This window comes from Jatropha curcas, chromosome 8, assembly GCF_041381405.1.
Source record: "Jatropha curcas cultivar XTBG-Jc1 chromosome 8, XTBG_Jcur_1.0, whole genome shotgun sequence".
In the NCBI taxonomy this organism is placed as follows: Eukaryota; Viridiplantae; Streptophyta; class Magnoliopsida; order Malpighiales; family Euphorbiaceae; genus Jatropha; species Jatropha curcas.
Genome location: NC_143158.1, coordinates 518,206 through 539,894, shown reverse-complemented (window position 1 = coordinate 539,894; position 21,689 = coordinate 518,206). Strand labels below are relative to the sequence as shown.

At 33.7% G+C, this 21,689-nt stretch overlaps 4 protein-coding genes and 1 non-coding gene across 6 annotated transcripts; 2 read left to right on the top strand and 3 right to left on the bottom strand.

The window, feature by feature from the left end:
- Positions 1–15: 15 nt before the first annotated feature.
- LOC149493955 (pentatricopeptide repeat-containing protein At3g29230-like) lies at positions 16–2,736 on the bottom strand. The gene is made up of 3 exons (XM_089725232.1): positions 2,537–2,736; positions 2,050–2,210; positions 16–1,665 (listed from the first exon to the last, which is right to left on the bottom strand). Exon 3 carries the CDS (start codon positions 1,589–1,591, stop codon positions 89–91), a length of 1,503 nt encoding a protein of 500 aa, XP_089581358.1. The 5' UTR covers positions 1,592–1,665; positions 2,050–2,210; positions 2,537–2,736; the 3' UTR covers positions 16–88.
- LOC149493956 (small nucleolar RNA snoR103) lies at positions 2,295–2,398 on the bottom strand. Its single transcript, XR_016322346.1, has one exon. It is a non-coding gene; the product is annotated as a small nucleolar RNA snoR103 (small nucleolar RNA).
- Positions 2,737–3,037: 301 nt separating the features above from the next.
- On the top strand, positions 3,038–5,217 carry GPX7 (glutathione peroxidase 7). Its single transcript, NM_001306024.1, is given in 6 exon segments — positions 3,038–3,286; positions 3,610–3,686; positions 3,918–3,979; positions 4,412–4,530; positions 4,617–4,784; positions 5,188–5,217. Coding segments are annotated over 6 exon segments (705 nt in total).
- A 6,616-nt stretch (positions 5,218–11,833) lies between these two features.
- On the top strand, positions 11,834–14,660 carry LOC149493954 (enhancer of rudimentary homolog). The gene is made up of 4 exons (XM_089724618.1): positions 11,834–12,019; positions 12,768–12,861; positions 13,691–13,811; positions 14,254–14,660. The coding sequence occupies exons 1-4, from the start codon at positions 12,017–12,019 to the stop codon at positions 14,342–14,344; spliced, it is 309 nt and encodes a 102-aa protein (XP_089580744.1). The 5' UTR covers positions 11,834–12,016; the 3' UTR covers positions 14,345–14,660.
- Positions 14,661–16,689: 2,029 nt separating this feature from the next.
- LOC105637536 (Myb/SANT-like DNA-binding domain protein) lies at positions 16,690–21,505 on the bottom strand. 2 transcript variants are annotated; one of them, XM_020680946.3, is made up of 9 exons: positions 21,230–21,505; positions 20,588–20,927; positions 20,359–20,509; positions 19,497–19,837; positions 19,255–19,405; positions 18,482–18,822; positions 18,258–18,408; positions 17,580–17,899; positions 16,690–17,414 (listed from the first exon to the last, which is right to left on the bottom strand). In XM_020680946.3, exons 2-9 carry the CDS (start codon positions 20,918–20,920, stop codon positions 16,908–16,910), a joined length of 2,295 nt encoding a protein of 764 aa, XP_020536605.1. In that variant the 5' UTR covers positions 20,921–20,927; positions 21,230–21,505; the 3' UTR covers positions 16,690–16,907. The 2 variants fall into 2 exon arrangements, with proteins under 2 accessions (XP_020536605.1, XP_012076405.1); XM_012221015.3 differs by lacking the exon at positions 21,230–21,505 and having other exon boundaries at positions 20,588–21,222.
- Positions 21,506–21,689: the final 184 nt, after the last annotated feature.

Sequence of the window (21,689 nt, the reverse complement as noted above, 5' to 3'; positions counted from 1 at the left end):
AAGATGAAACCCAAATCAAATAACTGGTTCACTTGCAATTAAATTGAGACAAGTTACAGTGGAAATGGATCAGTACCACAATTTGTGCTCATTTCCCAGCTAAAAACTTGTGAAACCTTCCATTCAATTCAATTTCACTAAATCCAGCGGTTTTAACAATGCCTGTATTATTCATCATCTCTCTCCATCTGTTTGCTTCTTCCCAGTAGCCACATGATGCATATAAGTTGGCAAACATCATTAACTCTCCATCACTAATATATGGAGCTGTAGAAGAAACCAGCTTTATTACTCTCTCACCAGTCTCAAGATCCTGATGAATTATACAGGAACTAAGCAAAGCACCAAGGATGGATTCTCCAGGTTCAAATGGCATAGCTTCAATTACATGAAATGCACAATCTAGATGCCCAGCCCTACCCAGAAGATCAACCAGACATCCATAGTGCTCTAACTTTGGAGATATTCCAAAGTTCAGCATGGAATCAAATAACCGGCAGCCCTCTTCAACCAAACCTGAATGGCTACAGGCATTTAGTAGGCCAATGAAGGTAATATCATCAGGCCTTTCATGTTTCTTTTTCATGTAGCCAAAAAGTTTGAGAGCAGCATAGCCATGGCCATGAAGTGCAAGCCCAGAAATTATAGCATTCCAACAGTAAATATCCTTAACTTGGGCCTTAAAGAATATCTGTAAAGCTTGTTCTATGCTTCCACACTTTGCATACATATCCATCAAAGCAGTTGTCACATGGGGACTTGAAGCAAGCCCACTATAAATGGCATATACATGGATTTTAATTCCGGTTTCCAGTGATCCCAAATGCGCACATGCGGATAAGACACTAGTGGCTGTAAGATAATCTGGTAAGCAATTTGTGGTCTTCATTTCATCAAACAAGTCAACAGCCTCACTGAACTGTCCTCTTTGTAAACATCCTGCAAGCATTGTGTTCCATGAGATGGTATTTTTCATTGGCATTTCCTGGAACAACGCAAAAGCTTTCTCCATATCTCCAGCTCGAGTGCATGCTGATAATATTGAGTTCCAAGAGACAATATCTTTTATTGCCATTTTATCAAATATGCTCCTAGCAGCCAATACTTCCCCACAGCTTGAGTATCCAGAAATCAAGATATTGAAAGATGAGAGGTCCTTTAAAGGCATCATGTGGAACAAAGATATAGCATCTTCCATCTCACCATTAGAAGCATATGCATCTAACATGGAGTTCCAAGCAACCAAATCTTTCACAGGCATATTCTCAAACATTTTACAAGCATCAGCAGTGCAGTGAAGAGTCCCATACATGTTTATCAAAGCAGTTTGGACAAATATATGTCTGTAGAAACCAGTTTTGATTGTCTGGCCATGAAACGCAAACCCGATGCGAGAGGCACAATTCTTCCCAGCTGCTTTGAGTAAAATAGGAAAGGTATAGTTATCAGCACGAAAACCATGTACTTGCATATTCACATAAGTTAGAACAGCTTGTTCTGCATTTCCCACAAGCATGTGCTTCTTGATAATCTCATTCCATCTTCGTACTTCCAAAGAGGGCATGAAGCAGTTACAGACTAACAGTGGCATTTCACTGCTTTTCAAATTCAACTCCTTCTCTCCCTCTTTTACCTTCCACTTTTTGTCATCTCCTCCTTACATCTCTGTTTTAATACAACAGCAATGCATTAGGTCCTACAGTAGAAATGGATAGCTTACTAGCAAAAGATGGTCAGCAAAGAAGGTCCATTTTAAGGATAAGGTGATTGTAAATCAAAGCTTAAGGACAAAAGAAGGCATCATCCATACAGAAAATTTGGGACCCTATGGCAAAAATTTCAGTTTTCATACATGCCAATTCAAAATCTGATGTAACAACTGGATGCCTGAGATCCTTTCATTTTTAAAATTTTTCAATGAAAGATTAGGCTCTCCAGAGATATACACGCTTAAGAAATAAAAAAATTTGGAAAAATGACAAATAATATCAACACAATCACTTTCTTGTCAAAACTACGAATTTTAAAAATAAAAAAAAGAGATATTACCTATTGATTGATAATGAGTCGAGCCCTTGCGAATTGGGAGCTTAGTTATATAAACTTGACTCGGATTGATTTGGGAACAATTTACTCGCTCGAAATTGCTCGATCTCTCTTTGCAATATATAAGGAAAACATTCGCGCTCTTCAAACAGCAATTCCCCAGTCTATTCAAGAAAATCACTTGGAACAATTAAAATTCAAGAAAGTAAAATAAGAAAATTGGCTATTCCTGAATCCTGATAGGGAAGTCATGTAATGTGGGTTCTTTATGAGAATCAAAACTCATTACAAGCTCACTTTTTTCCCACAGATGGCTTTATGTCCATATTTACAGCAGGTACACATACTTTGAGTGCCCAGCCAAGAATTAGGACACCCACATCAATAAGCATAAAATTTCACACACAAAATCTTTCGTTAGAAAGTTATACACAGAAAGCTATAATTTTCTCAATGTACGTATGCAAGCATAATTTTTTAGCGTGCAGACCTTGAGCTTTGGGGGAGGAGGAGGCTGAATCGAAGCCGAAGAAGAAATATCTGATGGTATCATGGCCATATCAACACCGTTTGATATGCTTGCATATCTTCCAGCTGCGAGCGAATAAGTAGAGAGAGAGAGAGAGAGAGTTTGAAAGAACATACAAGTCACTCTTGTGCGAAACGACTAAAAGGGAAACGATGATGGGCCTGGGACTAAATGGTTCTAAACGACCGTCATTCAAACGGCAGTTGCTCTACGGACAACAAGCGATTGAAACTAAACGGAGCGACAGTGACGTCCCGTGCAAATTAAATTAAATTAAAGTAATTAAATTATTGAAACTAAAATTATTTTAATTTTTAAGACCGAAGAAAAAACAGGTGGAACATTACCGTCCAGTCCACCACATATATGTAATTGAAAGTTCCAGTTTTTTCTTACTCATATGCTATAAAGCAATCCTCATTTCCCCAAATCCAGTGGAGAGTTTCAGTAAACAAAATCGACATGGCTTCTGTTCCTTTTCAGAGTCTAAAGCAATTCCAAATAAACCCAAAGTCTTGTTCTTTCTCGCCTGCAATGGCTTTTTGCATTCCATCCATGAAGACCTCGTTTGGTCCCTCTAAATCGGCTTTTCTGCAACATGGTTTCTCTTTGCAATTGCCAAATTTTCCTGGGTTTCTCTCAAAAACTCATTCTTTTGCTGTTTATGCAAGAGCGGCCACTGAGAAAACCATACACGACTACACTGTCAAGGTATTTTTTAATTGAGATTTTTTTTTAAAAAAAAAAGTTCTAAAAGTTGGGTATCGTTTGAAATTTTCTTAATTGAGGAAATTTTTTACTGTGCTAAGCTGGGTTAAAGATTGAAAGATCAATTTTTGCAGCTTAGTAATGGATTGATTGCAGGTATTAGGCTTCAACTGGTACAAAATATGTACGATTTAGAAGTTGCTTATTATTGTTTCTTCTCTATTCACCTTTTTTCTTTCCGCTAGCAGAATGGTCACTGTCAGGTTGCTTATATTAAATTTCTAAAATGTTTTATGGAGATTAACTTTTCCACTTACTCAATTCAGGACATTGATGGGAACGGCGTTCCTCTCAGCAAATTTAAGGGGAAAGTTCTATTGATTGTCAATGTTGCTTCAAAATGGTATTTTTTTTTTCCTTGGAGCTTGTTCTGCTATGTGCGCATGTGTGTTAGAGAGAGAGAGAGAGAGAGAAAGAGAGAGACTTTGTTCTCTATTTTGTAGCCACCACTTCATGAGCCTAGTTTGTGCCATGTTCATATGTGAAATCTATACTTCTACTGGAGTAATTTATTACTCTTATAAAGTTTTTGGGGCACTTGAGGTCTCATTTAAAGTTTTCTTCTGCTTGGCAGTGGTTTGACGGCATCAAATTACACAGAGCTCTCACACATATATGAGAAGTACAAGACTCAAGGTAAGCTAAGTGTTCAAACAAAGTATCTGAATTCTTTGTATGTATTTCATACATCAGAGGTCTTTTTGTTCCTTGCTATATGATTTTATTATAACAAGTGGACTATTATCAATCTAAGTCTCTTTTTATATGAAATCTTCTTATTTGCCCTTGAAAGGCACTGTGATTGACTTGTTTTCCATTGATAAGGTTTGGGATTGGAAATTTGCGCTCGAGAAATCTGATGAGTTCCTATGCTATCTAGCCTTTTCTAGATAATGCAATAATCATCATTATGATATTTGGAAACAATTAATGCACTTGATATAAATATAGTTCAGTTATCCTGGGGAGCTTAGTAAAGCTATCGACATTCATGAACCTATTTTGAACATTTTGAAGCTTCACAAAAGAATATTCTTTTCCTTATTGTTCGTATGATTTGCATCTCAGGATTTGAAATTCTAGCATTCCCTTGCAATCAATTTGGAGGACAAGAACCTGGGTCAAATCCTGAGATCAAACAATTTGCTTGTACCAGGTACAAAGCAGAATTCCCAATATTTGATAAGGTATGCAGCATGTTCCCTTTTCCTTGGCGGAAGATGTATTTTAGAGAGGGAAAAATAAGTCAGGTTCCTGTGATCTTGCACGACAGGTGGATGTGAATGGACCAAATACAGCTCCAGTTTACCAATTCCTGAAGTCAAGTGCTGGAGGATTTTTAGGTGACCTGATCAAGTGGAATTTTGAGAAGTTCTTAGTGGACAAGAATGGTAAGGTTGTGGAGAGGTATCCACCAACAACATCACCTTTCCAAATCGAGGTATATTTCTTTGTTCATTTAAATTACTTCGACATCCTTGAATCATTAAGAATTGTAATGAACTATAGAAGGTGGTCATGTCTTTTTTCAGAAACCATTCCAAATCAATGCATGAAAAATCTTGTCTTCACAATTTACTTTTCATGATGTACAACAAAGATGGGTCCATACTACAAGTTTAAAAGAATTTTTGCGTTTTTTAGAAAAACTAAGGATTTTCTGGTCAGTCCATTGTCGATGTTTAGAAACAGTTTGAAGAGTAAAAGAAAATGTAAGCTCTACCATATGTATTTTGGAAAGACCAGTGTCTTTATCCTTCTAAGCAAGCAGTAGCTTCAAAGAATAAATTTTCTTGAAGATTTTATTAATCCGCTGAATCTAATTCTCCTCATTCTTGTTGCAGAAGGACATTCAGAAGCTTCTTGCAGCATGAGCGCGATCGAGCCACGGTTATCACATTTGCTTTGCTAACAGGAGAAAAATAAATCAGTTTGTGTAAATTTCTGCTACAGGCATCACAGATATACGAGCTTTTTTTCTGTAATAGTGTTCTTTTTCTTTAGTTAATGGGGAAATTCTTAAAAAAATGGTTGTGATTGTGTTTGATTGTTTGTTTATCTTGCTGCCTTATCTTCTCCTTCAAAGGTTAGTAACTGATGATTCTAAATGGAAAAGTCTCCTTCCTGTAAGTGACAGAAACGATAATAAACAAGTTTAGATGATTGTTCAATATAATGTACTTACGTTTCTGCAATGGATAAGACTTGCCTACACAGTTTCATGCACCAAGTCGATCAAAAAATTATAATTTATAATAGTTAAAGTTATATTTTATTTTAAGAGATTATATATGTTGATTTATGATAAGTTGTGTTTAATGAATATTTTTTATAATTTTATATTTTATATTAATTGATTATTATAAAAATTTTTATAACATTCATATTAAAATATGTAATTTTATAAGATTAAATAAATAAATAATATTTAAATTAGGGTATTATTTGAGGTTTTCATAAAGTCAAAAAAAATTAATTAGCCAAGAAATAAAGCATTTGATTTGATCCTGAAAAAAGAAAAAACATTTGAGAGGGACCATCGGAGTAGAACGCTGCGTTTCACCAGCTATTTATTTTAGGATGTCCCTTGTATTTAACTGTAATTACAATTTTATCCTAATTATGTTTTGATAAATACAGTAAATGTGATTAGTTGTCAATAGTTCTATAAACTATTCAATCATCTATCCCAAAAGTGTAACTTTTGCATTAAATAAGGGATTAAAAAATAATCTAATAAAATGTGAGGGGTTAAATATTAATATTATATTAAATGTGAACAACTAAATAGTTAATCATAAGTTACTTAACATTTAAAGTAACCTTTTAACAAAATCAGTTCCATACTCTCATATATATAAATAAACTAGCAATATCCCCGCGGATAGCACGGTTAAAAAAAAAGGAAAATAAAGTAAAAATTGATAAAAAATATATATAATTTATAAATTTTTGAATGAAATTTCTTTTATTATGCTATTAAAAAATATTATAAAGATATATCAATAGTAAAAAAAAATATAGTATGATTTTTGATTACTAAAGTAAAAATTAATAGACAGACATGTGTTTAATAATATAGATTAAAAATATTGAAATTTATAGAGATAAATTAAAAAAAGTAAAATGAAAGGTGGTAAAGTTCATTAATTTGATTTATTTTAAATTAATGTAAAAAATAATTAACTAAACTATTTCATTAAAATATATAAATAAATAATTTATTTTAAATTACTAAAAATTTTATAAATCTTCAACTTATCATGTTATTAATCCTATAATTAATCAATTATATTTAACATAATTTAATTTAATAACAAAAATTTATTTTTTTAATATAAAATAATAACTGCCATATCATTAAAATTTATAAATTATATAATTTATTTATATCATTAAAGGTTATATAATTTATTTATATCATTAATTGTTACTGTCACGACCCGATTCCATGGGCCGGATCGGCACTAGGGCCCAGGTAAGCTTAAGGCCCCCGAGGCCCGTAGTAAGCCTAAACACTAGAATCTATTATCTTGGTATAAATTTCAACATTCAGCCCATATGATTATGAAAAATAAACCTCAATATTTTATTATTTCTCAGCCCAAGTTTATCTTCTACAACATTCCATAGTTCGGGCCCAATTTACAATACATTACATTTCTAATATGGGCTCATAGAATTACTTCATCTATGTTAATACACGACTAAATATATGTAAATTCTACAACTGCGGAGTCACTAACTCTTTGGTATACATAGCTTTGTATACACATAACTACATAGTAAAAAAATTTGTGGAACTAGGAAAAATTCCTCTATTGCCCTGCGCCGAAGGAACATAGCCTAAATCGGATTTAAGAAAAACTTACTTCCTGAAAAATTAAACAACACATGTGAGTTTTCTAAGGAGTAATAATTATTGCACAACACACGCAGTCATACAAATGTGTAAACATATCAATCTAGTCATCCGACTAGTTGTATGCTCACGCAGCCAGTCACACAAATGGCACATCACCAGCACTCACAATCATTAACATCTTCATATAATCACATCACGTGGAAATTGGTCTGTGGCGTCACCGAAAACCCCGATGAGCCGTCCTCCCACATGGCCCATCCTCTCATAACGTGTGCACCAGGGAGCCGATCCCCCATACTGGCCGACCGGTCTAATCCTCACTTGACCAGCCCTCTCATTGTTTTTCCATTCTCTCTTTTCTTTTCCATACCAACAGGAGGCAACCCGGTCGTCTCCATCAAATCTAGATCATCAGGCGCTCACAACAGGAGGCCACCCTGCGGGCTGCGATCAAATCTAGATTATCAGGTGCGCCCAATAAAGAAGCCAACCTGTGGTTTTCCATATCATACAAATCACAACGGTAGGTACACACGGGGGCGCCGATCTCCCATTTACCCGGCTGACGGTCCAACCGTCCTCACAAACCCATGGTGACCCACTTCATCCCAACTCCACACAAACAAAGCATAGCATTATCACAACACAATTAATCAAACATTGCAATTAGATGCAAACATATTGATCAGTTGAACATCGTAATGCAATACACAATTAGACATTCATACTCAAATGCAAATAAATAAATAATATTAACAATAAACAACAATGATAGAATAAATAATAATAATAATATACAATAATAATGAAAATAAATAAGTAATTGAATAATTAAATAAATAATGATGATAGTAAAATAATTAGAGCACTTTATTTACTATGTATTAAGTTATGGAATTAATCTAAATAAACTTATTAATTATATTGTTAATTAAAACTAGTCTAAGTTCTATCGAAATTTCGGCAGCACCTCCCCTAAAAATTGGACTATCTACCTGCTCAAATATCACAATATTATATATATTTATCAATCAATGCACACAGCCCATCCGTCGGGCAATCAATCAATCAATTTAAAATCCCATCCTCCTTCCAAAACAACAATATCAACACTCAACCATTAATTTACAACAATCATGTTCCAATGATAATAGCAATCATTCTTTACTTCATATAATTATAACTAGTTACCAAACAAATGAAAGCTTTAATACATATATAATCGAATAAAACTTATATCATTAAGTTAATTTCAATTACTTTCATTTGATAGTTTCGTAGTGTCTAACTAATATAGTACTCTTTATCAAGCTTTCATTTCTTCATTCTTGCTTAAAGATAACAACCACATATTTATACCTTTATTAAATTTAAATTAGCTACTAAGAACAAATGCTTCAATTAAACTAAAATTTAACGAATACCTCTACTAAGAAATCCAATTTACAACCAAAACAAATACCAACTGACTAATTCTTAACAAGAATTAGATCTACTACTTCAAATATTCCATATCAAGCAATAATCTATATAAATGATTGAAAATAGCTGCTGCCACTACCAAAAGTTTCTCCATTCTCATCAAATCTAGTCATTAGAACCTCTACATCCACAACAAGTTATGAAGAGCACATTTATTCCAACAATATAGACTTGGTTCAAGCAAAAATCCATGATTTTCTCTAACTAGATACTGCCATTATATCAAAGAAACCTTGAGCTATTGATTAAACTCATACATCATATGCTGCTTAACCCATTTCCCACCAAGAACTTAATTTATAACTTCGTTTGCATTATACCGCAATAATTGTTCAAGCTAATTAGTTAAAATGGCATTCTGCCATTTCAAGTTTCTCAATTCTTTCGCCATTTCAGCTTATAGTTCAATTGAAATGATAAAGAAAATCAAGCATGGCTAACTGGCTACTATCAATCAAACGAATGCTCGACTTTTCATGATAATTTATAATAGAAGAAATAACCTAACCATTTCTATATGGGAATTCAGTTTATAAATCAACCTAAAATAGTAAAATCAAAGCTTCTAATTATTTACACTGACATAATAGTTAATTTAGGGATTTAAACTCTATCCAACTTGATTTATGCATGAAATTCTAGACCCTTGCTCAAAGAATTCACTAAATGTATTAAAGAAGGGTGAAATTCGACTTACCCAGCTGAAAAACGCACTGAAAGACTGAGATTTTCCGATTAAAGTGACCGGAAGTGAACTTCAAAGTCAAAACCCACTGCTGCCAGCGACAGCTTGACTGGAGGAGACAACAATGGAGGATCAGCGGCGATCGCAAGCCATGATCGAGCATCTACTAGCTTGCTGCGCTAGCCGAAAAGGGAAGAGAGCGAGGTATAGGAACTTTGCTGTCGACGAGACGAAGCTGGAGTCGACCGAAGAGAGCTGCAGTCGCCGAAAGATCGAGGAGTGAGTTGCGACGCGATTTCCCGATCGAGTCTCCTGCGGTTGTTGCGTTAGCCATAAACGAAAAGAGAAAGAGAGGAAGAGAGGCCGGTGCTGCGGTGAGGCGGCGGCGTGGCAAGGATGCGCGGCGAGGAGGCGCTGGTTCTGGTGGTCGGAAAAAAAACGAGAGAGGAGAGGCAGCGAGGTCGCGCCGAAGAAGAAGAAGAGAAAGAAAAAAAAAAAAGAAAGAAGAAAGGCGGTTTCTAGTAAATTCTAGGCCATTCCGGTTTGATTCAAACCGGTTTGGTCTGTTTTAGTGATTTGGTCTCATTTTGTTTGATTTTCTTGATTTTCAAGTTTTTCACTCGGTTTTTGGATTATTCGTGTGGTCCTCGACAAATTAAACTGATTTTCAGGCCTGGTTCAATTTATTTTAACCGTTTAGTTCGGTTCCATAATATTTTCTCTATTTACTCGATAATAATAATAAACATATTAAGAGTAACAATATTTGATTTTTAGGATAATTAATTTATATATATTCATAATAGGTTAAATTTCGGGGTTTCGTATTATTTCTCAAAAATTTTAACTGTTTACGATTCAAAATTTCTTTTCGACATTTTATTTGGGCTTGGGCCCAACTCGTGAAACTTTTGGGCTCAAATTAGAATTGTTCACTGTTTACGGCCCATACCGTCAAAAATTCAGATTTTTGATTTAATAAAATTCTAAAGTTTTGAAAATAAAATTACGGATTGTTTCAGTTACTTAACACGCTATTAATTTTCTAGCGTTATATTAATCAATTACGTTTAAAAACAAAAAAATGAGACAAAGATAAAAATTTGAGTAAGAGTTACTAACCCCATTAATGGAAATAGTTGAAATGTAGAAAATTTTAAATTTTTTTTATAAAAAAATAATATATTTAAAAATATGGACCAATACACGTTTGCCAATAATATAGAAGAATACAGTGATACAATTTATATATATAGTATTTCTAAAAAAGCTAAAATGTTTTTTGAAGGTAAACAATTTAAATTTTTTTTTTTTTAAAAAAAAAGTGCATTACTACACTATTTATAAAAAAAAATGAAAACTTTAAAAATACATTACGACTGTTGGAGGAACCTTTGTTACTTCACAAATTTGAGATTAAACATTTGTCACAAAGCACATTAATTGAATAATTCATTGTTATTGAACTTTATCATTTTTTAAAAATTAATAATTAATAATAATTACTTAAAGTTAATAATACATTAAATAACCAAATCAAATCAAACCAAAAGTACTAATTCAAAATAAATCAAAACCAAACCAATACATTAATACATTGAATAATCAAATCAAAAACATTAATTCAAAATAAATCAAAAACCAAATCAATACATTAATATGTTAAATAATTAAATTAAATCATGCCAAGTGGAAGTCTGATTGGAAGAATATGCCACATGTAAAATTAAAATGCTAACTAGACATGTAACATATCAATTTTTGAGGAAAAAAAATGTTTGCTTTATATATATATATATATATAAATTGATTAGTCTCGTATTCAAAAATACTCGGTGGAAAATAAAATAAAAATACTTTTTACAAAAAGACTACACATTTTAATGAGATTAAATTTTAAAGATCAATCGGTATATTTATTTATTTATTAAGAAATTAATCAATACATTTATTAAACAATAAAGATGAAGTTATAATTATTACCAAATGAAATGATGTGCTTGATTGCAATTTAGGAAAATATTAAAAATTTTCCACTTGATATTTTAGAGGAAAATAAAAAAGAAATTTTATAAATACTTATTTTTCCAAAAAAAAAAAAAAAACCCAATTCATAGAGGTAAAATTATAATTTTAATCATTTTCTTTCAACTTTCTATCTAAATTGGAGGGAAAATAACACATGGTTTCGTAATTTATTTTCTCTTTGTATTTTTCTTCCTTTCATATTTTTTTTTGCCCAAAGAAGTTGATACCATTTTCCTTCTCAAATTTTTTTCCTCTCATATTTTCCATCAATCCAAACATAATACGAAGGACTAAGTAGTATTTTACCCTTTTTTTTATTTGTCATATATAAATTTAAATCCAATCCAAACATAATACGAAGGACTAAGTAGTATTTTACCCCCCTTTTTTTTTATTTCTCATATATAAATTTAAATCTTTTCCTTAAAACTCCTTCAGGTCGTCCTCAAGGCAGTCAATTTCTGTCTTTCTTTCTGCGCGTAGAACTCAAGCAAACCAAGAATCTATTGTCGCGCTTGTTATTGAAGCCATTTCTTTCTGCGCATAGAACTCAAGCAAACGAAGAATCTATTGTCGCGCTTGTTATTGAAGCCATCAAATTAACCCTTTTGCTATGGTAATTCGAAGTTCTTCTCTTTTCGTTATCGGTTTTGTAGTTCTATTAACTTCCAAATGGATTTTGAAAAACAGTTACATTTCTAATTTCTAACGTTCGTTAAGATTGCAATTTCTATTTGTCCCGGTGAAGTTAGCATTTCCTAATTTCCGCTGTTCGCGTGCTGTGTGATGTAGAATCTTATTGAGTGAATTATGTTTTCAGTTTCTGTAAAAGCATAGATGGATTTATGTGTGAAGTTTTGTTGTATTTTGTTTGATTAGAGCATTTTCGATGCATTCTAAACTTAACATAAAGAGCGAATCGAGTTAAGCAGTCGGTGTTCTGCTTTTGCAATCAGTGTATTCCTTCGAAGTTTGTTAAATTTGCAATTGAGGCGAACCTATGGTTTTGGAATATTTGCATGTTTTATAGAGTATTGGACATTGAAGATGTGAATACATGAATTTGTAGATGCCATGCCAGTAAGAAGCAGCCATGTGAAGAGAATGGGCTTCTTATTTCCAAAGGGAAACAAAGAAGAAAAAGAAAAGAGAAAACAATTTGCTTTTTCCATCACCCAGTGTGCCCATTTCTTACTTATCTTCGATTTGTTTAAAGGAGCTAGATATTGCCAAATTACCTTGACGAATGCTATTTCAGAAGTGCACTCGTTTGAATTGTGCCCATCAGGCCTTTTATGTTTGTAAAGGAATACACGTATTATCCTGCTAGGATTCTAACTGGCTGTTTTCTATTTCCCATGTAGGCTAATAGGCATACCATAATTCTGATGCAGACTTCACAAAATAAAGCTACCAGAACTTTTATGGATTATGATTCAATAAGTCAAGCTATGGATGGTATGTTTTACATGCTAATTTTGTTTTATCATCAGTGTCATTATTCATTTTTTCCATGAATTAGTAATGTTGTCACTGGTCTTTGAGAGCTGTCAAGTTCCTTTCAGTTCCATATGATCTTGTATGAGTGATACTAGTCATAATTAATGATTTATTATTATTATTGCTGTTGTTGTTGCGGTTGTTTTTTCTGTCAAAATCCGTGATTCAAATGATGGGCAGAAAAGCAAGTTAATTGCTCTAATGGATTATGAATTCATGGTCTGCCTTATGAGTATATAACTTGTCTTCTGTGCTTTATTTTGTCTGGAGCTCCCTTACTCTGGAAAAGGATTGAGAGATCTATTTTCAGCATGTTCTGTATATTATCTTCTTCTAGATCCGGTCCTTCCCTTCTCAAACATTGTATAATTTTAATACAGTCTATGCTATGTTGAGGGACAGAGAGGGTGATTCTGACACAACCTAGATCAAATTCATTGGTTCTTGTTCTCATTATTTGCTGTTTTCTTTATACTCTTTTATTGTATTATTGTTTTCTGTTCAGTGGGTTAACTGTTAGCTTTTCACTGATTGTCACAAAATTAAAGTAAGAAGCATAATAAAATAATCTGCAAGTAATATTTGATGAATCATGATGGTTACTTGGAGAGTATCCATGCGTAGAAACTATTTCGTTTTAATAAGATCAATCTAGCCTCTTTCACTATTTTTGTAGCACTGGAATTTGATTTTTGATGAATGAATTTGTTTGAACAAATTATTCTTGAAGTACTTGAATTCATAGTATCTTCATTCTTACTCATCCATTACCTTTTGGAATTTATAGGCATATGTGGGCTCTATGAAAGAAAGCTTAAGGAACTAAATCCAGCCAGCAGAAATATCACTTATGACATTGCAGATCTCTACAATTTTATCGATGGCCTTGCAGACATGAGTGCTTTAGTGTATGCCTCTTCCCCCCCACCCCCTCTCTCTTTTTACGCACTGCAGAACACTTTACATCTAACAATTGAACACCTCTAAACATCTGTTAACATCATGTTACCACTTGGATTTGTTAATTTTAAAGAGGAAAAATATATTGAAACCTGATTGTACATTTGTGAACTCTGAAAAGGGTTAAAGGAAAGTATGTTTCTTCGAATTGTCATAATAAAAAATGCAATGAGATTTCAAAGTGTCACCATGAAATGTCCACCCAAAATTGCTAAAGTTAAATAGAAATACCTTTCCATGCTATTTTGGTGACTGTTTATGCAATTATTTACCAGTTTTTACTTTTCATGACATTGTAGTTATATTCCTTTATCAGCATAGTTGTGTGCATGCATGTGGTAACGCATTGTTGGAGTAGCTGATGTTTTGCTGTGTATTTTTGGTTTGCAGTTATGACCACTCAATTAGGGCATATCTGCCATATGATAGACAGTGGATAAAACAGCGAACATTTCAACACCTTAAGAAATTGGCGCACTAGATGAGACACGTGCCGATATTGGTAAATTTCTGTCAAGGTTTTTTATGTAGAATTAAATCCACCTGGAAGGGGATAGATATGAAGTTCAGATTTTGATTGTCATCTGGGTTTGGTCCTTGATCTCAATGTTGTTTAATCTGATAATTGTATCCTCTTTCCTTCTGGCATCCATGTGCTTATACAATTCGTAACACCAGTACTCTACTTAAATTACTGATGAGAAGCTATTGTTGTTTGTTTAGTCAATTTATCTATTGGCGAACAATATTCTTAACAAGGCTTGATTTGGGAAATATATTGTAATGTTGCATATAAACTTGGGTTCCTGTTACTTAAAACATGTTTTAGTTACACTTGGCAATGCATCCTTTTGGCAATGCCCGCTATACGGTTCAAATGTCGTTACCATCTTGTTTGTACTGCCAACACAATTTTACATAATTTACTTTGGTAGAATGTAGTAAATCTTTTCTATGGTTTACTATGGGCTACAACCGGCCCATAATTTTATGGGATGAATTTCTGGATAACCGGCCCGTGTTTACTGTAACCATTTAGCATCCTTAAAGTCCACATAATTGTTTCCCTCAATTCATTTACCTAAGAAATCACTTTAGAATTTTCCAATTTTTTATTCATTAAGAAGCCTTTGGAGTTGAAATAATGTGTTTGACTAATCAGAGAAAACTTTTGTAGCCGAGATGACTCAAATTCAAAATTTTTCATTCCTCGCATTGGGGATATGACTAATTGAATTGCATTTGGTTGAGTTAAAATTTTCCTTTGTGTTTTGATAATTTCTTTTGCGCAATGTAAATCCAAACTTATATTTTTCACAAAAATTTTTATAAAAAACTCTCAATTTTTATTCTAATCTATTAAAAATGTTAAAATTATAAAATTATACTTATTAAATATTTTAATTAATAAAATTTATTTGATTAAGCACTTATTAAGTAATTAAAAAATATAAAAAACTATATTAACCATGTAATTAATTAATGCATTATATATAAAAGTTAAAAACATTAAATTTTGTACAAATCATAATTTTTTTCCTTAAAAATAATAGAAGTAAATTTATGGATTTGGTTAATATTTTGGAAAATAATTAATAAAAATCAGTTTTATTATTTTTATTTAATTAATGACAAGGGAAAATGGCTTCTTCTTTTATCAAATTAATTCAGTGAAATTAGTTCCCAAAAGAGGCAAAAGGGCTACCTTCATGGAGGCAATTGAAGTATGATAGTTTCTTGTTACTTATATTTATGTGTAACGCTGATTATGGTTTTGCAATGCTTTTATATTTAGTTGTGTAAATTTATCTCCTTCGCGGCACTGCAAAGAGAAAATCATCAGAAAGGAGGGATAGAAGGGATGATAGCCGTGAATCTTCAAGAAAGGAGCCCACAACGGAAAACATCAACCAAGGACAGGGAGAGGGAAAATGATTCAGATAGGGACCGGGAAGGCACAGGGATAGAGATAAAGCTCATGATTTGGAAAGTGAAAAGTGGGAGAGGGATCGCCGTGAAAAGAGTGGAAGTAGAGAGCGGGATAATCACGACAGGGATAAAGGTAGAGAAAGAGATAGAGCTGGGAGGAGACGGGTAAAATGAGTTTGTCAATTCAAGGAACCAACAAAGCAGAATTTCTTGTCCATGTATTAGTCTGGGATGTCTTAGATGACTTATTAATCGACCTCCGACTGTACGCTATGGAAAATCTTTCCATAAATGATGTGAAAGGGGTACCTTTGCACCTTCCAGGTGAGAACCTAAGAGAGTAAACGTTGTAATTTGATTTTGCCGTTACTAATTCCGAACGTCTGGGTTGTGTTTCAGCAAAAGCAAAGTAATTGTGCCATGGCATGTATAAATTTTTCCTCCAAATGCAATTAATCTTTCCTTTTTGGCTTCTATTTGTTAAATTTCTCACTTGCTAATTTCTATGACTAAGGAATGTCAAGAATTTTGTTGGCATCTCCTCTCACAAATGCGAAATTCTTATAGCCAGAAGACCAACCTGCATCTTCAAAGCTTGTTTCTTCCTTTAACAAGCTCATCGTGTCTTCAAGTTCAGAAAGACGCCATTAGAGACATTAAATTGAACATTTTTATATTTAGTTTCGTGAGTTCACCTTTCTATAACAAAACAAAAAGCCCAGTTATATGTGCTTCGGTCATTGACAATGGAATATTTTTTGTCGGACAATGGAAATATTTCCTTTGTAAACGGACATTACTTTTGCGGCTTCATATTTGGACCATACACTCTGACGACGTCATTAACATTAATTTTCAAAGAAAAAATATAAGACACCGGAATCCTGAAAATAAGAATTCATTGTTCTAAACAAAGGCTGCTAAATTTTCCATTCTATTCACAGGGGAAATCAGTCATTGCAACGTGCTCGCAGAGGAAATATGTATCTTTCTCATCTTGCTCAAATGAAATCTGATCTACACTTACAAATTTAACTTGAGAATTAGACAATTTGTAAAGCTCAGTGCTTTTTTGTCTTCAAAAATCCTAGGAGTGAAAATAACATGAAAAACTCCTACGGACGAAGTTTTCTCAGCAACCACTTCTTTCGGAGTGAGGCATCCAGTGCCAAAAATGTCTTTGCCTTTTTATCATCTTCTAGAAGATCACAACCATCCAACAAAAGTTCTTCATCAATGTCTGGTATAGCTTGAAGAGCATCAATTGCATTTTCAATTGTTCCATTGTTCTTGCTCTCTTTCTTACTTACCAGTTTTGTAAATGCATCTGCCACTTCAGGAAGAGCTCTTTGCATATCTTTGCCAGTTTTCTGTACCTTGTTGGCATTTTCATGGTCTGATGGTGTTGTAGAAGCCCGCTTTCTCTGTTGATTAGATATTTCAATGTCCTCAGCTGGAAAGTGTCCATCTACAAGTAATCCATCCACCAGCACGGCATCATTGTCAGTTTGCAGTTGTTGACCTTGTTCTCCAATATTCGACACTTCATTTCTTTGAATTCTACATAGATCAATATAATTCTCCAAGACTTTATTTCTGTACAAAATGGCATCTGGCTTTTCCTGCAAAATTCCATGGGACAATTTATGATTGACAGTAACAACATGAACAGTGAACTCATTTATAAATAGAACCTCTTGGTAGAGATTCATATAGCAATTGCTTTCTTGGAGAAGCAATCGGTCTGATATAGTTCGGGATATGTTCAAGAAGAATGAGGAACACACCTGAATATAAGCTTCCCAGGCTGCATCATCAGCAGTTATCATCTGTTGAATTGCATCCCATGCAAAACCACTATGACTGAGAAGACTGGTAATGCTGTCACACTCTTTCAACAACTTTAAATACTGAGTTTCTAAAATATATCTATCACATAGAACTCCAAATTTTTCACTAAATGATTCAATCATGTGTGTCCATGCTTGCTCATTAAATGAGTGGTTAATCTTATTACCTCTATGCACCTGCTCTAACATAAGCTCAATAAAATAACGATCACTGTCTGTTCCCCAATCTATTGTCAAAGGATTCACACTAGACTCATCTGAAAGTTAGACAAAATATGGATACAAATCAATTGTCTGTCAGGAAAGAATAAATAAGGAAAAGAGATTTGAATAGTATGAATGCTATCTTTTAATTTTCAAAGCATATGAGATTAATGCTTCCCCATGGATCATATCATACTGTTTTAAACACAGGAAATGGCTTCTGCATTTTACGAAATGCTTCCATTTCAATTGATAATTCCATCCTGTAGATTTCCAGAAAGGCCTTATCAACTCAATTTAAGAGGCAATAGAATTCAGATGATGTACCTAATTCAGGATCCGAGTTACAAATTTTGGCCCATGTACTATGTAATATACAATCAAATAAATAGAAGAATAGGAGATATTTACCAATCACTACATCAGGTGTTTCATCATTACGGTCCATAATTTGAGCCAAACGGCCATATCTTCCATCAAAATTTTCTTGTCCAAATATAACACACAATTTCTGATAGCTTGGTACAGTTTTAACTCTGTACAATCGAGCATCAGGGTGTGCCTGTATCCACATCAAATGAGAAAAAAAAAAAAAAAAAAAACCTTTATTAAATAAGGAAAAGAATGCAATTTACCTTGGTATAAGCATCCCAAACATGATCTTCAGCTGTTATCATCTCTCTTGTTTCATCCCATGAAAATCCATTATTTTCAAGAAGACTTTTGATATCATTGTACATCCTCCTCAAATGTTTGTACCGGTTTTTCAATACATCTTTGTCATGGAGAGATTGGAATTTGACATTAAATGATGCAACCATGTCAATCCAAGCCTGGCTTATGAATGTCTGGCCCAGCTTATTTCCTCTATGCACCTGGTCCAATAACAAATCGATAAGATAACGATCCATTGGAGGTGTCCAATATGTTCTTGTACGATCACTACTGGCAAGAGTTTGGCTCCCCTTTCCTTCTCCTGCAAGCAAAGACAGCCCGTATTTAAGGACAATGTTCATTCATCAAATAATCTCTGGAGTCCCAAACATGAATCATGTGACCAATTACATCCATGATATTTGATATGAATCCATAATAGTACCAAGTTTATAACTTCTTAAGCATGTTTACATCACAGAAGAAATGAGAGGAACGCGTCCATGCCATGAGGCCTTGAGAAATCCTCAACTGGGTGGTTAACTTTCAAGATGTAAAAAGAACTGATCACTAGGACAGCATAGGGCACAAAAGGAGGCATAAAACCAGTTGTTGAGGCTTTCTTTTATCCTGCTGTGAGCTTTAGTTTCCCCTCATGGGCAACAGTACATATTTAGATCTTTATTACTGAATAAATCCATGCAAAAGCATTCAGAAACAAATTAATCCTGATAAAAGTAGAGTTGCAATTCACCAGTTTTTATTCCAGAAATGTCAACCTCATGGTCCTTTGCTTGATGTAAATTAGTGTCAACTCCATCTTCAGTTGCATCCCCAAATATAAGGACCAAATCATTGTAATTTGGCAAAGTCTTCATTCTGTATGCCCGTGCTTGTGGATGTACCTACACAGCAAGTGGGTAATGTTATTTAAAGAAAAACAAAGAAAACAGAAGGGAAATATTTCAAGAGAATTAAAATTTTGTAGCCTTGTACCTTAATATATGCATCCCAAACATCATTATCACCTACAATCATTTGTTGTGGTTCATCCCAGGAAAAACCATTTTGTTTAAGTATGACCTTCATTTCACTACAATACTTCAACAATTTCTTGTATCTGTGTCGTAAAACTCTTTTTCCATGTTGAGGACCAAACTTTGCATTGAAAGAAGAAAGCATGTCTGTCCAAGCTTGTTTATTAAATGTATTTTCAGTTTTATTGCCTTTTATTATTTGGTCCAGCAACAGCTCAACAAAATACTGGTCCATACTTGCAGTCCATTCTGTCCTTGGACGTTCGTTGTGTGATGGAGCACTGCTTCCCATTGCATCACCTAAATATACAGAAAACACTTAGACGGAGTTTTGTATTTCTGATTATTGGATGTAGTTGGTAGTTCATTTGTTTGACCAACCAAGTTTTTCCTGAAAAGCAAGCCATTATTAAAAAAAAAAAAAAAATGCAGACCTTTTGGCACCTTACTTTCATGCTTAATTACCATGGGTCATGATTATAAAAAGGTCAAAAGCTGCAATCAAAATTTAATTAGTGCTCAACCTATCTTATGATAGCAGATCACCTAGCTAGGCCATAAGAATGGTAGCTGATGGCTGAACACTAGAAATTGGGCCTAAGGATTAAGAAGTGATGTTGGGATGATTTGCCATTTTAAAGATTCCGTGGAAAGCCATTCTGCAAGAGGATGCTTCCTATTAACCCACTAACAAGTACAAAAGGCATTAAAGGAACAAAATAAAAGCAGCCTATAGAAATTAACATTAATAAGTTTGTCATACAACAAGAAAATCAATCTGCATCAAGGCTTATGAAGAGCAGAAAACAAGAAATACACACCCATGTTTGCAGCTTGGATTTCATCATCAAAGTCTATATCATGACTTGATCTGCTGTATCTTCCATCTGCAGTAGTGTACCCATATATGAAGCACAAATCATTAAAATTCAACACTGTTTTAGTGCGGTAGGGTCGTGCATCTGGGTGCACCTGCATGAATCTTGTGTTATTATGGAATTATGATATCGATAATTCTATTTATACCATTGAACAGAAAAAATAACGCACCTTTAGGTAAGCATCCCAAACATAATCATCAGCTACTATCATCTCTCTCGATTCATCCCAAGAAAACCCACTCTGACTAAGAAGATTCTTTACATCATTAAATTGCTTCCACAAATTAGTGTAACGACTTTTCAAGACATCTTTGTCATATTGCGATCCAAATTTTGCATTGAACACTGTAAGCATGTCAGTCCATGCCTGCTTGTTGAAGGTATGGCCAATCCTGTTCCCTCTATGCATATGTTCTAACATAAGATCAATAAAATAACGCTCCATTGTTGGTGTCCAATATGTCCTGGAACGATCATTGCTTGTTGGGATTTGGTTGCTCATTTCTTCCCTGATAAATTGCATATAAAATCCCAGAAACAAATTTGAAGCAGAGAATTTAAAAAATAAAAAAACAGAACTGACTTCACAGTCACTTATTCAGTAAACTGAGATTGGTTCCAAAATAATGAATCAGAATTTTCAAGATTACAGCTTTTCTCTCATTATCATAGCACTACAAAGACCCAATTACTACACTGAGATTCCATAGCATGAAATAGAGGAACAAAACTAACCTTCCAGTTTCAGAGAAGGAAAGAGAAAGAGAGAGAAAGTTATATCGTAGGTGAGAAAGGTTAAAGAGGCTTTTACCTGTTATTGTTAGTTTAGTCGATTTTGATTGCAAGATTTTGGCGCCTAAGAAACAGAAAATGGTGACAGGCGAAGAGTTTAACCCTAATCCGGAATAAGGAACTAAGCCGTCCTTCCTGTTTGGTTACAGAGGCAAAACGCCATTTTTCTGTTTGTGTACTTCTAGGGCTCCTTATATTAAAGCCCAAAAAAATCATGTTCGGCCCATCTTATATGTTGGACAATCTGAAGAAAGCTAGCCCATCTGGCCCACCTCAACCTTACCAATACTGAAGAAAATCTGGTTAATGCGACTCATGATTATATTTATTTATTATTTTCTCCAGAGATATTATGATACATTTTTTTTTTTTAAAGGTATAATGCCCTCGGGCCATAGCAGATCCAAAAATATTGTTATCCAGCATTAATATATAATTTAAAAAAAAAGGATTCAAAGGCATAAATAAATTAAAATTTG